The sequence below is a fragment of the Macrobrachium nipponense genome, chromosome 13 (assembly GCF_015104395.2).
Source record: "Macrobrachium nipponense isolate FS-2020 chromosome 13, ASM1510439v2, whole genome shotgun sequence".
NCBI lineage: Eukaryota > Metazoa > Arthropoda > Malacostraca > Decapoda > Palaemonidae > Macrobrachium > Macrobrachium nipponense.
The window spans coordinates 37001574-37015603 of record NC_087206.1 but is presented as its reverse complement, the minus strand read 5'-3'; the positions used below and the strand labels follow the sequence as shown (position 1 = coordinate 37015603).

The 14030-nt window shown below is 39.6% G+C and overlaps 1 protein-coding gene across 7 annotated transcripts in view; it reads right to left on the bottom strand.

Moving 5' to 3' along the window:
* Positions 1-14030, bottom strand: part of LOC135225745 (uncharacterized) — a 221641-nt gene that overhangs the window by 160399 nt on the left and 47212 nt on the right. For all 7 annotated transcript variants that reach the window (XR_010317084.1, XR_010317083.1, XM_064265142.1 and 4 more), the window contains exon 4: positions 124-277. Coding sequence is in view for 5 of the 7 variants with exons in the window: in XM_064265142.1 (XP_064121212.1) it covers positions 124-277 (154 nt within the window). In the remaining 2 variants the exon portion in view is untranslated. The remainder of the gene's footprint in view (positions 1-123; positions 278-14030) is intronic.

Below are 14030 nucleotides of genomic sequence, written 5' to 3'. Positions count from 1 at the left end.
TGTAATTTCCATATTCTCAAGAATCAGAGAATGCCATACACAAAAGGAGAAAATATTTTTACATAGCAATTGTAATATGAATAGTAATACATAATTTATGAAAAACCAGTTAATTACCAGTACCTTTGTCTTTTCCTGTGGGGCTCTCCATCTAGATGTTGAGCCATTGGGGCATCTCCAGTGCATGGTACCTTGCACAATTCGCATGTTAATGTTGTAACACCAGCTGCATTACACTGAGTTACAATACCCTCTTCAATGGCTTTTCTCACTACGTCTGCAAAAAGAGAATATTCTTATAAACTTGAGTACATACAAGATAACATAAATGAATCTGTTTGGTTTCTTCAAGAGGTTTTCTCAAAATTTTTTTTCATTTTTGTCTGTAACACTGGGGTATCAAATCAATTCAGATCAAATCAAAGTGATTGTCACCTGTTACCCACGATGGGTTGAATTTATTTGCATGTCGTTCGTGCATCTAAAGTATTAATATGTTTTCCCAATTACATGCATCTAAAGTATTAACATACGTTTTAAACTAAATATAAGTTTTAAACTACTGTAAAACTGTGGATGGATGGAATTTAGTGATATAACCTAGTCACCGACACCAGAGGTCACTCAGTTTTTAATATTTTTGGGGGACCTGCTGACTGACGAATTTTAAGGAATTATTGAATTTTAGTTAAGTTTTCACCTGGCTTATGTCTTAATAAACACATCGCAAAGCAATAATGCTAGAAAATTTCTTTAATTGGTTTATTGGCAATTTTTTTCATAGCTTATATGCACTGTGAAATGACATTTTTATAATAATACAAAGTTTCACTTATACTTACCCGGTGGTTACATATGGCTGTCGTCTCCTGACGTCACGGCAGAATTTGAAATTCGCGGTACCACTGGGTAAGTATAAGTGAAACTTTATATTATTATAAAAATGTCATTTTCACTTATACAACTTCCCCGGTGGTTACATGTAGCTGATTGACACATTTAGGTGGTGGGACAATGGCAGCTAAAATAACAATTGTTGGAATTATCTGAAGATATAGGTTCCTTACCTTTAAAGACAGCTGACTCAGTGGTTACTGCCTCTGTATTCCGCTGGCCTCTATTGTACGACAGGATATATGGATCAGTGTGCCGGACACAATAATAAGTACTTGTCGTTGAGGACGTGAACATAACGGACAAGACTATAATGGCCCTGCTCAGGGCGCAGTACAAAGCACAAAAAACACAATGAAACGAGGGATCACCACACCTGGTTAAAAAATATACACCAAGACATTAAAAGACTGGAAGATACTCAAAAACCCCATGTATCTTCAGACAACCTTAAAACAAAAAACCAAATTCAAGGAGAAAAGTTAGTGAGGATGGGAGACATCCTTCTCTCCCTCACCCAATATCGTGTCAGTCACAATGAATGGCGCCAATGTACTGCAATTTTCATGTGGTTTGCAATCTGTCAGATAATGAGATGCGAAGACAGAATTACTTCTCCAATATGTAGATTTAATAATGTCTTTCAAAGACAGATTACGTCTAAACGCCATAGACGTAGCCACTGCTCTTATTTCATGAGCTTTGACTCTAATCACTTTGATATCTGAGTTCTGACATTGTTCGTGTGCCTCAGTAATCAAATTCCTTAAAAAGGAGGAGCGCGCATTTTTAGAAAGAGGACGAGAAGAGAAGGATCTTTCACTGAACACCACAGGTTATCTGAACACCGAAGACAAAATAGCCCTATAACCCCTAATCGTCTGGGTAGAAAGCTTCTTAGTCTCATGAAGAAAAAGAAGGAAGTTAGCTAACTGAGCTATAGAGGTCTTATAAGACGAAACTCCTTCTTTTTTGCACCAAGCTCTGAACTGGACCCACTTGGCTTGGTACACTGGTTCAGAGGATTCTCTTCTGGATCTAGCAATAGCTCTTGAAGCTCTCTTTGCAAATCCTCTCTTTCTGAGGAGATGCTCGACAGTCTGAAGGCAACTAGTCGAAGAGCGGACAAGTTGTGATGGAACCTCAGAAAGTGGGGCTTTGAGTAATCTCTTCTTAACGGCAACTCTCTCGGAAAGTCCGTCAACAGCTGTAGAGTGTCCGGAAACCATTCCCTGGCCGGCAAAAAGAGGGCTATCAGAGTCATCCTTATGTTCCGATGATCTCTGAACTTTGTCAGAACTAGTCTTAGCATCTTAAATGGAGGAAAGGCGTAGAGATCTAGATTTGACCAGTCCAGAAGCATGGCATCCACTGCAAACGCCTCTTCGTCTGGAACTGGGGAGCAATACAGTGGCAGACGAGCCGTCTTGTTGGTGGCGAAGAGATCCAAAAGAGGACATCCCCAAATTTCCCAAAGTTTCTTGCATATTTGAGGATGTTGAGTCCACTCTGTGGAGAGGACTTGTCCTCTCCTGCTGAGAATGTCCGCCTTTACATTCTTCGAGCCTTGAATAAATCTTGTGCTCAAAACCACTTTGTTCTCTTTCGCCCAAATGAGCAAGTCTCTCGCTGCCTCGCACAGAGAGAACGAGTGTGTCCCCTCGTTTTTTTAAGTAAGAGAGAGCCGTGGTGTTGTCTGCTTGAACCAGCACTACTTTCCCTCTTACCTCTGTCTGGATGTGCATTAGAGCAAAATGGATCACCTTTAGCTCTTTCAGATTTATGTGCCAGCTTTTCTGATGACTCTGCCAAAGTCCCGACACTTCCTTTTTCCCCAGAGTGGCTCCCCACCCTTTGACCGATGCGTCTGACAAGAGGGTAAGATTGGGGTTCAACTGGCTTAGGGACAAGTCCTCCTCTAGCCTTCCTTCTGACTTCCACCAAAGGAGGTCCTGCTTGATCCCTTCCGATGGGGAACACGAAGGAGTCTGGGAACTTCTTCCTTTGCCACTCCTGTTTCAAGTAAAATTGAAGTGGTCTCATGTTGAGCCTTCCCAGACTTACAAATTGTTCTAACGAGGCCAAGGTTCCTAACAGGCTCATCCATTGTTTCGCCGAGCAATTTTGTCTGCAGAGAAACTCGTCTATCTTGTTCAGGCAAGAATCGATCCTTCGACGAGACGGAAAAGCCTGAAAAAGAACTGAATTCAGTCTCACTCCTAAATAAACTATCTCCTGAGAGGGAGTGAGGCACGACTTGTCCTTGTTGACCAAAAATCCCAGGCTGTCCGCCAACCTTAAAGTCTTTTTTAAGTCCTCCACACACTTCTGTCTGGAACTTGCCCTGAGGAGAAGCCAATCGTCCAGATACATGGAGATCCGTATGCCGTCCAGATGAAGCCACTTTGCTACTGACGACAGAACTCTGGTGAACACTAGTGGAGCTGTCGACAGGCCAAAACAGAGGGCCCTGAACTGGTAAATCCGGCCCTGGAATACAAATCTCAGGAATCTCTTCTATTCCGGTAGGCGTCCTGAAGGTCTCTTCTATTCCGGTAGGCGTCCTGAAGGTCTATGGAAACCATCCAGTCTCCTGGATGAAGAGCTGCTAATACTGACTGGATCGTTTCCATAGAAAACTTTGTCTTTAGGACAAAGACGTTCAGGGCGCTCACATCCAACACCGGTCTCCAAACCCCCAAGGCCTTCTTTACCAGGAAAAGGCGATTGTAAAATCCTGGTTCCTGAGGAGAGTCCACTAACTCTATGGCCCTCTTTGCCAGTAAGGCGAGAACTTCTTGATGGAGGGCGGCAAATTTCTCGGAGTTCACCGAGTAAGCGGATAAATCCACAGGAAATTCTGTGAGAGGAGGGTCCTTCACAGATGGCTTTATCAATACAATCAAGTACAGAGGCAAAATCCTTCAACTGCTCCTCCGAGAGCCCAAATGACTTGACTTTCCTGGCCAGAGAAGCAATGGCCCAATCCAGGAAGCTAACGACTTCAAAAACACGGAAAACACTCTTGCAAAGATGATCCAGCTCACTAGCCAAAAAGAAAATCTTAGCAGTATTAAGGGATGATCTATGAGAAGAATCCACGAGACTAGAAAAGTCTCCCTGAGCGGAGGCAGTCACACCCAGGGAAAAAACTTCTCCAGTGTTATACCAGACACGGCTCCTTGACGAAAGTCTCTAAGGGGGAAGGCAGAAAACATTTTTCCCGTGTTCCCTCTTCTCCAAAAGCCAAGCGTTCACTGTCTTGATAGCCTTCTTAGCCGAAATCGAGAGGACGAGACGTGTGAACGAGGACAAGTCAGGCTTACTGTCCTTTTTCCACTGCAACCCAGGAGAAACTGGGACGGAAGGCGCAAAAGAATCTCCAAAGTTGTCGACGAAGAATCGTAAAAGTTGCTTATAGCCCGACAAATGCTTGTCTTTCTGTAAGTACTTCTTCTTCTTCCACATCCGAAGCTTCCTTCGAAGAAACTGGAGAACATTCCATCTGAAGAGGAATCCTGTTCAGCGAAGTCACACCATAAAGCAACCGAGGAGATGCGAGAGAGCAGAAGACGTCTGCGCCTGTACCGAGGCGAATCCGAGCGGCTGAGCTGGCGCTTGAGCGAGAGCCTGATGTGGCGCCAGAGAAGGAGTCGGGAAAGGAGTCTGACCTGGCGCCTGAAGCGGCGCCTGAAGAGGAGTCACATGGAGAGTCTGAACAGGCGCCTGGACTGAGGCTGAAACGTGAGGTCGAATAGAAGCCTGAAGAGGAGCCTATGAAGAGGACTGCACAGTAGTCTGCAGACGATGCAAGGCGGTCAGGAGCGCATTCGGGGAAGAAAGACTTGCCAAAAAGCTCCAAAATACTGCCAAACTTGACATTCATCTGGTCTAAAACCTAAAGCTGAGGATCCACCGACATAGAAGGCGCGGGAGGAGTAGAAGGATGAGCCACAGGAGTTACTGCTTGAGGAGGCTCTGGGGAAGGCTCTGAAGGCGTGTGAGAGTCCAGCTTCTCCAATTCTATGAGAGAAGGGCGATAAATTAAACAGCTGGAGAAAAAGCTTCAGGCTCCTCCCAAAACCTACAGGAAGGTTCGGCAGCCGCCACCTTCTTGGGAACCGCAGCAGGTGAAACATCGCGAGACCTTTTCAGCGGTCTAGACGTCTTATGATGCCAGCCTCTATGAGAGGAGACGTCTGAACTAGAGTCGCTTGACGAAAAACACTTCCTCGCAACACCTTTCTAATGGCGAGCGACAGCATCCTGGGATACGGCTACAGGATTGCTTGAGGGGGCGACTGCTCGGGAGCAGATCACGCTCGCCTCCCTTCGGTGTTTTCTTAGAATTAGATCTCTGTGAAGCCTTTCTGATTCTATCCTTTTCTAACTTTCTCATATACTTTTCCAAAGCCTTCCACTCCTGAGATGTTAGAGACTTACATTCTTCACATGTATTCTCCCCTACAGCTAACACAAGTTGAATGAGGATCAAGTGAAGCTTTAAGAAGTCTAGTCTTACACCCACTACTACACACCCTATACTGAATAGAGCCAGTGTCAGACATCGTGACAAAACAAAATTAATTCCTAAAAAGGACAACAATTCTTAAAAACCGAAATAACTCTAACGCTGCTGGCAAAAAGATCAGAAAACTCAAGGTACATCACCAAAAGGAGAAAAACCAAGATGATCAAATCCAAATTCCAACCAGTGTTACCGGTTCCGACGGCAGGAAACTTCTGACATTTTGCTGGAATGGTTCCTGTTACCCAGTAGAGGGCGGGGGTAGAGGGATCCACCTGCTACCGCGAATTTCAAATTCTGCCGTGATGTCAGGAGACGACAGCTTTATGTAACCACCGGGGAAGTTATATAAATGAAAATACAAATTGTAAACTTTTAACAGAAGTTTGTTTGTTAAAGATTCCATTTAACTTTCCGCAATGTTTTCATTACCTCCATATCTAATATATATATCAGTCATACTCATTACACAACACCTGAATATATTAAGCCTTATCACATAAGCCATTAGGTCACCTGTTTACAGTATGGGTTGCAGCGAGTTTTCCCACAATTACTATTATATAAAGATATATAGATAAGCACCTGCACTTGATTGAATATAACCAAGCAGTGTTGACAGACAGACACACACACACATAATTAAAAGTGACATGATGTCATGCAGGCTAAAATAAGCCTACCTCGATCTAATTGTGCCATAAGGTTACAGCTATACAAATCCAGAACACTAGCCAAGCACAACAAAATGACAACTACATAGAAGAACGAATTCTAAAATTGAGTTGGAGCTAATAGCTGTTGTACAGCCATTAGAAACAAAATGAAGCCAGCCATGTTTACTGGTCGTGCATCAGTACCATGGATGAAACTCACACATGTAATAGTGGAGAAAAAAGTATTTTAATCATAACTTCCGATAATGTGAGAACACATTTTACCGTTTTCACGGCAATAAAAGCTAATTACGTATATACCTTGTATTATTATTGAAACAGTAAAATGAAAATAATGAATTTTTTCAACAGAAAAAATTCTCCCAACACCATTTATTAACAATCAAATTCACAACATGGTGTATATACGTCATACTTCAACTTAAAAGCACTGCCTCTGCCCTCAGCCGATTTCTCCAAACCAAACCAAACATTGCTTTTTTATTTTAGAATATTACATGCGACTACATACAGTAATAAGCATAACTTTTTGAAAGAGCTAAGGAAAATATCCACATTCGTAATGTTTGTAGTTTACGATTTACTGTTTTGGCTCTTAGGCAAAGTACAGACAACCATATAACAGCATATCTATTTATAAATAAATAAATAAAATAAATAAAATAAATTTTAAAAAAACCTAGACAACCAAACAACAGCAGATAATAAATAAAAACATTTAGCTCAAGATTCAAAGTCGATTTAAACTTTAAAAACACTTCATATAACGAAAAATAACCTAGTCACATACAAATTGACTTTCTAGAGATTAATTTACAATAACTAGAAGCAAGTAAATTGCTCTGAATTGAGTTAAATATGGTGAAATAATCTTGTCTCCACCCTCACCTGATTTTTCCAGACCAAACCATGATTAGTTTGCTTGTTTATTTTATGATACAATAGTAAATATAAGAATACATGCAGTATTATTGGATACAGCGAAGTAAAAGACAACTTCTTATACAGGCAGTCCCCGGGTTACGACGGGGGTTCCGTTCTTGAGACGCGTCGTAAGCCGAAAATCGTCGTAAGCCGGAACGACGCTTGGAAATATGTCTTAAACTAATAAAAAGTTATAAAAAACCTTACTTGTAATCCTTTGGTTACACTACATGTTGTTTCCTGTAGTTTTATGTACAACCTGGAGTTATTTTCATAAAAGAATGCTGGTTCTTGAAGGTAAAAACTATTGTAATCCTCTGGTAACACTACATTCTTGAAGTTTTATGTACAAACCTGGAGTGATTTTGCAAAATCTTGAGGGCTACAAGAACAGCTGATTACTATTTACGTATCATATAGACTAATTAAAGTAAAATGTATCTTTAAATAGGCTTATATATTAGTATCACAAAACATTTCCTGCCATGGAGTCAGAGGCCGTTAATGAAACGAACACTTCTCTGTCCTATCTGTTCAGAAAATAAACGTTACGTCAATCCCCGAGACCATTGTTGCCAAAGCGTCTCTCTCTCTCTCTCTCTGATCAAATTACATTGGAAACTTGACATACGATTGCCCTAATATACGAATGTTTTGAGATATAACAGAAAATTTGCGAAAATACAAAGCTTTGATATACAACGAAATATTTTGAGATACGATTTTGCGATGAGTGTTAGTTGTATAGGCGACCGATAAATGCGTTCAGTCTGTTTGTTTGTTGGTGCTGCATTTAACACGTCGTTGTTTAGTCGTTGTATTTGCGCCTATTTTCGTGTTATTTTGTCTATTTTTTATTATTAACCATGGGTCTCAAAGCTAAAGACAAAGCAGGTGATAAGAAAAAACCCAAGAAAATTATTTCGATGGAAGCAAAACATGATTATAGCAAAGCATGAACGTGGCGTTCGTATCGTCGATTTGGCAAACGAGTATGGTCGAAATCCTTCTACAATATCCACGATCATCAAGCAGAAGGAAGCTATAAAAACCCCCGAGACCATTGTTGCCAAAGCGTCTCTCTCTCTCTCTCTCTCTCTCTCTCATCTCTCTCTCTCTCTCTCTCTCTCTCTCTCTCTCTCTCTCTCTCTCTGATCAAATACATACTGGATAATGTCTCTCTTTGGATACTTCGATTTTGCCAAATATTGAGGGCTACAAGAACAGTTGATTACTATTTACGTATCATATAGACTAATTAAAGTAAACGTATCTTTAAATAGGCTTATATTATTAGTATCAACAAACATTTACTGGCATGAGTCAGAGGCCGTTTAACGAAACGAACACTTCTCTGTCCTTAACTCGGAGAGTCGGAAGACGCCTCTCTCTCTCTCATCTCTCTCTCTCTCTCTCTCTCTCTCTCTCTCTCTCTCTCTCTCTCTCTCTCTCTCTCTCTCATCTCTCTCTCTCTCTCTCTCTGATCAAATTACTGGATAATGTCTCTTTCTTTGGATACTTGGAATTTGCGTTGTAATCTAACCAGAAACTTCGTTTTTGTTATTATTACTGGAAACAAGCAAATGATTTTTTCATTATTTGCGCTTTTGGACTGTTATATGTAAACTAGTATGTATTCATTCGCTCGGAAAACTAGTTCCGCATAGAGGCGTCACCAAAAAAACATAGAAAAATACAACATAAAAGTGTCGAAAATCATCATAATCTCAAAATTTTTGTTGTAATCTAACCAGAAACTTATTTTTATTAATATACTGTGCTAAACTATAAAGGATTTTTATCATAGTATGCGTTTTTTAAAAGCGTCGTTAACTCGGAGCGTCGGAAGACGCCTCTCTCTCTCTCTCTCTCTCTCTCTCTCTCTCTCCTCTCTCTCTCTCTCTCTCTCTCTGATCAAATTACTGGATAATGTCTCTCTTTGGATACTTGGAATTTGCGTTTGTAATCTAACCAGAAACTTCGTTTTGTTATTATTACTGGAAACAAGCAATGATTTTTTCATTATTTGTGCTTTTGGACTGTTATATGTAAACTATATGTATTCATTCGCTCGGAAACTAGTTTCCGCATATGAGGCGTCACTAAAAACATAGAAAAATACAACATAAAAAGTGTCGAAAATCATCATAATCTCAAAATTTTTGTTGTAATCTAACCAGAAACTTATTTTTATTAATATACTGTGCTAAAACTATAAAGGATTTTTATCATAGTATGCGTTTTTTAAAAGCGTCGTTAACTCGAGCTCGGAGCGTCAGCGTCGTAACCTCGAACAAGCGTCGTAACCCAGGACGGATTTTTCCATGAATATTTTAAGAAAAAGCGTCGTAACCTCGGAACGTCGTAAGCCGGAACCGTCGTAACCCGGGGACCGCCTCAAGGCCAAAGATGCACATTTGTTGTTTGTATTTTACGAGGCGGTCTCGGCACTATGCGTAAACCACTGAAAGCCAGGCAACACTGCTATAAACCCTACAGATGGTAAAACCAGTTATGAATATATTGAACAAGAGCCTTAAAACCAAAAAGTCGCTAACTGATATTGACGTTAACTGAGGGCGGCCTGTACAGACATGAAAGATTCGAGAAACACCTGATCTACATTTATAAATGCAGTGGCTGCAATTTTTTAAACCCAGCTTTGATAATTTACGAAAGAAACATATCTCTGAAGTTCCATTCAGCAACTAAAGACAGTGATATTGATGAAATGAAAGTAGCTTATATTTTAAGCATGTAAACAAACCAGATTGCAAACGATTGATTGCTCTGTTCATATTATACGATAATATGGTAATAACACATGCAATATGATTAGATAAGGTAATTGTATTACTAACCTGATCAGTAATAAAATTATCATCATTCTAAATGCATAAGTATTATTAGACTTTTGCTCAGTGTAACAACCTCACCTTGGCAGCAGTCTGTCTGTGCGTCTCCAACAATAATAGATATGATGAGTTGCGTTGTTAAACCCAGCCATTTCTCAATGGTGGCTTCCAAACAGTAAAAAAAAAAAAAAACATTTTTATTCATTCTTTACGCATTGGAGATTTGAAGAAAGAATCCCAGTAAACTGAAGCTGCAGGTTAAAGCCAAGGATGAACATAAAGAGAGTAACGGAGCAGGTGACATTCACACTTGATGCATATACACTCAAGTAGTGTGCACACGTTGCACCTAACTTTCTCAATTGACAAGAGGTGCATACTTCCGAATTACATATATCTTCTGGCAGCTAATTAGGCAATAACGACCTCAACAGCGCTCAATCACCAAGATTTTGTGAATGTAAACAATTGCCAATGATTACATTCCGTAATACGTTTTAACTTTTGCAAATTGTCATTTTCTCCAGATATTTATTTGATTAGGTAAAGTAAAAACAAGTGTTTTATTAAAATGATCATTATTATCAATAAACGACCATTATTTGACCTCTGCTAATGGACATATGTCAGTGTAACAACCTAACCTTGGCAACAGTCAGTCTGTCTCTCTCCAACCATAACACTTATGCTGATGCTCCATCCTCCAATAAGAAATTCCAGGTTTTAGAGTTTCGGATGAAGCCATTGTAAACCTTGCATTCTCAATGGTGGCTTCCAAAGGTAAAAATAAACTACGTTTTTACTCATTTTTCACGGAATGGAGATCTGAAGAAAGAGTCGCAGTAAATTGAAGCTACAAGTTACAGCCGAGGCTGAATGTAAAATGAAGAACATAGCAGGGCGAAACCACATTTTATGCTTATACAAAAGTGTACAAGAACTATACAGGCAGTGCCCGGGTTAGCACGGGTTTGGCTTACGACGTTCCGAGGTTAAGGCGCTTTTCAGTTATACTATTCATCAGAAATTATTTCCAGGGTTACGACCCATGTTCCAGGGTTATGATGCCTACAATGCTGATCTGGCAGAAGAAATAAGACACCAAAATGCAAAATAATCAATATTTGAAGTTTTTTTTTATGAAAAATGCAATAAGAATGCAGTTTACATTAGTATTTTTCACAATGTTCCGTCTTACGACGATATTCGGTTTACAATGCGGCTCAAGAACGAAACCCCCATTATAACCCGGGGACTGCCTGTACTCTGTTTTTTTCCATCTGTCCACCCGCCTGTGGTGTTTGCATATGGTAATACTGCATCCCAGGCTATAGATAGTTAAGCTGTGTGTAACGGCTGTGAGTAAGTTTTAGGTAAATAAAAGGATATCTGGGTGTACCTTTGCAACTTCAAGTGTTTTAATAATTTGCTGTATGTGAATTACACCGTTAATATTTGAAATAGGATATTGTTATTATTGTTGAATGTAAGCTGCCTTTTCGGGGTGGCAAATGGAACAGCCAGACGTAGTGGCAGGAAAATTGCTTCTCTCGCTGTTCACTATGGAAAGATGTCAACTTTACTGGACCACACCTACTCTGCTACGTGTTATTTCATTACACAAAAGTATTTCAGTATACACTTTTCTTTTTTATAACGTACATTTTAGCCAGATACGATATGACGTAACTTGGCTTAGCATCTATTTAATGGAATTTACGGATATGTTATTTTTGCATTGACTGTATTTAGAAAGGAGAAAGGTCTGGTTGCACTGCTTTTTACTTCAAGCTGTCACCTTATTCGCTAAAGTCACTGGCATCAATATCATTACTGTTATCATAGTGGATTCACTTAAACTGGAACCCCAGGAAAGGTGTATCTTGATTGGAACCCCAGGAAAGGTGTATCTTGATTAACGAATTACAGTCGGGCGAGTGGGGGGGTGTGTGTGTTGTTCTGTCTCCCTCTTGAACTCCCTCTCACTTGGACCGTAATACAACTTATTCAGACAAATCACCTAATCACTTTATTTTTATGAGGACATATATGTTTTTCATCATTCTTTCTCAAGACCATTTTTCAGCCAAGAATATTAGGGTGGTAATCATAAATACAATGTTGACAATATCTTTATGACGAGTCGAGTTATAAGGAAAACCAATTGGAGTTTTTTTTTTTTTTTTTTTTTTGCATTAAAGTGTCTGCTGCCACTGCATAATTCTATGGTAATTCCTCATTTCTCATAGTTAACCGAAACAAATTTGTAGCTATTCTTTTATTTAGCTATTCCTTTTATTCAACATTACAATTATGTTAAAAAGACTTATCTGTGCTAGGCTACATGATATTAATGTTAAAAAGACGTATCAGTGCTAGGCTACATGATATTAATAAGTGAATATGTAAACATATGTAAGGCCCCTTTGATTAAAGGATTACCACCACCCTATTTATTAGTCATGGCTGGAAAACTGTCTCGAGAATGAATGACGATACTTCCCCATAAAAATGAAGTGGTGAACAGATGTTTTATCAATCGAGTGATATGTGTAAGTTGCATTACGGTCCTGGAGGGAAGGAGGGAGGGAAAGCGGGGGACAATACAGCACACTCCACCCGGCTCCCCCCCCCTGCGTCTGGCTGTTCCATTCGTCACCCTGAAAAGGCTGCTTACATTAAACAACACTAATAACAATATCCTATTTCGAATATTAACGGTGTAATTCGCATACAGTAAATTATTAAAAGTTTCCAATTGCAAATGTACACCCTAATATCCTTTTAATTACCTAAAACTTAGCATAAATATTTAAAACCTGGGACGCAGTGTTACCATACACAAACACCACAGGCGGTTGGACAGATGGAAAAAAACGAGTATAGGTATAACACTGTACAGACACCACCACACTTGCGAGTGTCATGTTCCATACCACCATCATAACTTAGATTGTTAGTATATAAATAATTTTTGTTGTTGATTACATTATCAACTCGGTTATAGTTTAACCAAATACACAACAATGGAGCAGTGTCGTTCACCTTAATATGATGCATAACTACACCTTAATATGATGCATATGTACAATTAAACACAAGGTATGTACGTATACATTAAAACACACCAACACTGAGCCACTGAAGGGTAAGAAAAGTTCTGACTCAACAAAGTTGGGCAGTTTATAACATTTTGTAAATCTGAATGTTCGATTTGTCAGTTCGCTACTACAGGCGGTCCCCGGGTTACGACGGTTCCGGCTTACGACGTTCCGAGGTTACGACGCTTTTTCTTAAATATTCAATGGAAAAATCCGTCCTGGGTTACGACACTTGTTCCGAGGTTACGACGCTGACGCTTCCGACGCTCCGAGTTAACGACGCTTTTAAAAAACGCATACTATGATAAAAATCCTTTATAGTTTAGCACAGTATATTAATAAAAATAAGTTTCTGGTTAGATTACAACAAAAATTTTGAGATTATGAGATTTTGCACTATGATTTTCGACACTTTTTTATGTATTTTTCTATGTTTTTTTAGTGACGTGCCTCATATGCGGAACTAGTTTTCCGAGCGAAATGAATACAATACTATGGTTTACTAGTTTACATATAACAGTCCAAAAAAGCGCAAATAATGAAAAATCATTGCTTGTTTCCAGTAATAATAACAAAACGAAGTTTCTGCTTAGATTACAACGCAAATTCCAAGTATCCAAAGAGAGACATTATCCAGTAATTTGATCAGAGAGAGAGAGAGAGAGAGAGAGAGAGAGAGCGAGAGAGAGAGAGAGAGAGAGAGGAGAGAGAGAAGAGAGAGAGAGAGAGAGAGAGAGAGAGAGAGAGAGAGAGAGAGAGAGGCGTCTCCTTCCGACGCTCCGAGTTAAGGACAGAGAAGTGTTCGTTTCGTTAAACGGTTTGAGATTATTTGATGATTTTCGACACTTTTTATGTTGTATTTTTCTATGTTTTTTAGTGACGCCTCATATGCGGAACTAGTTTCCGAGCGAATGAATACATACTAGTTTACATATAACAGTCCAAAAGCGCAAATAATGAAAAAATCATTGCTTGTTTCAGTAATAATAACAAAACGAAGTTTCTGGTTAGATTACAACGCAAATTCCAAGTATCCAAAGAGAGACATTAT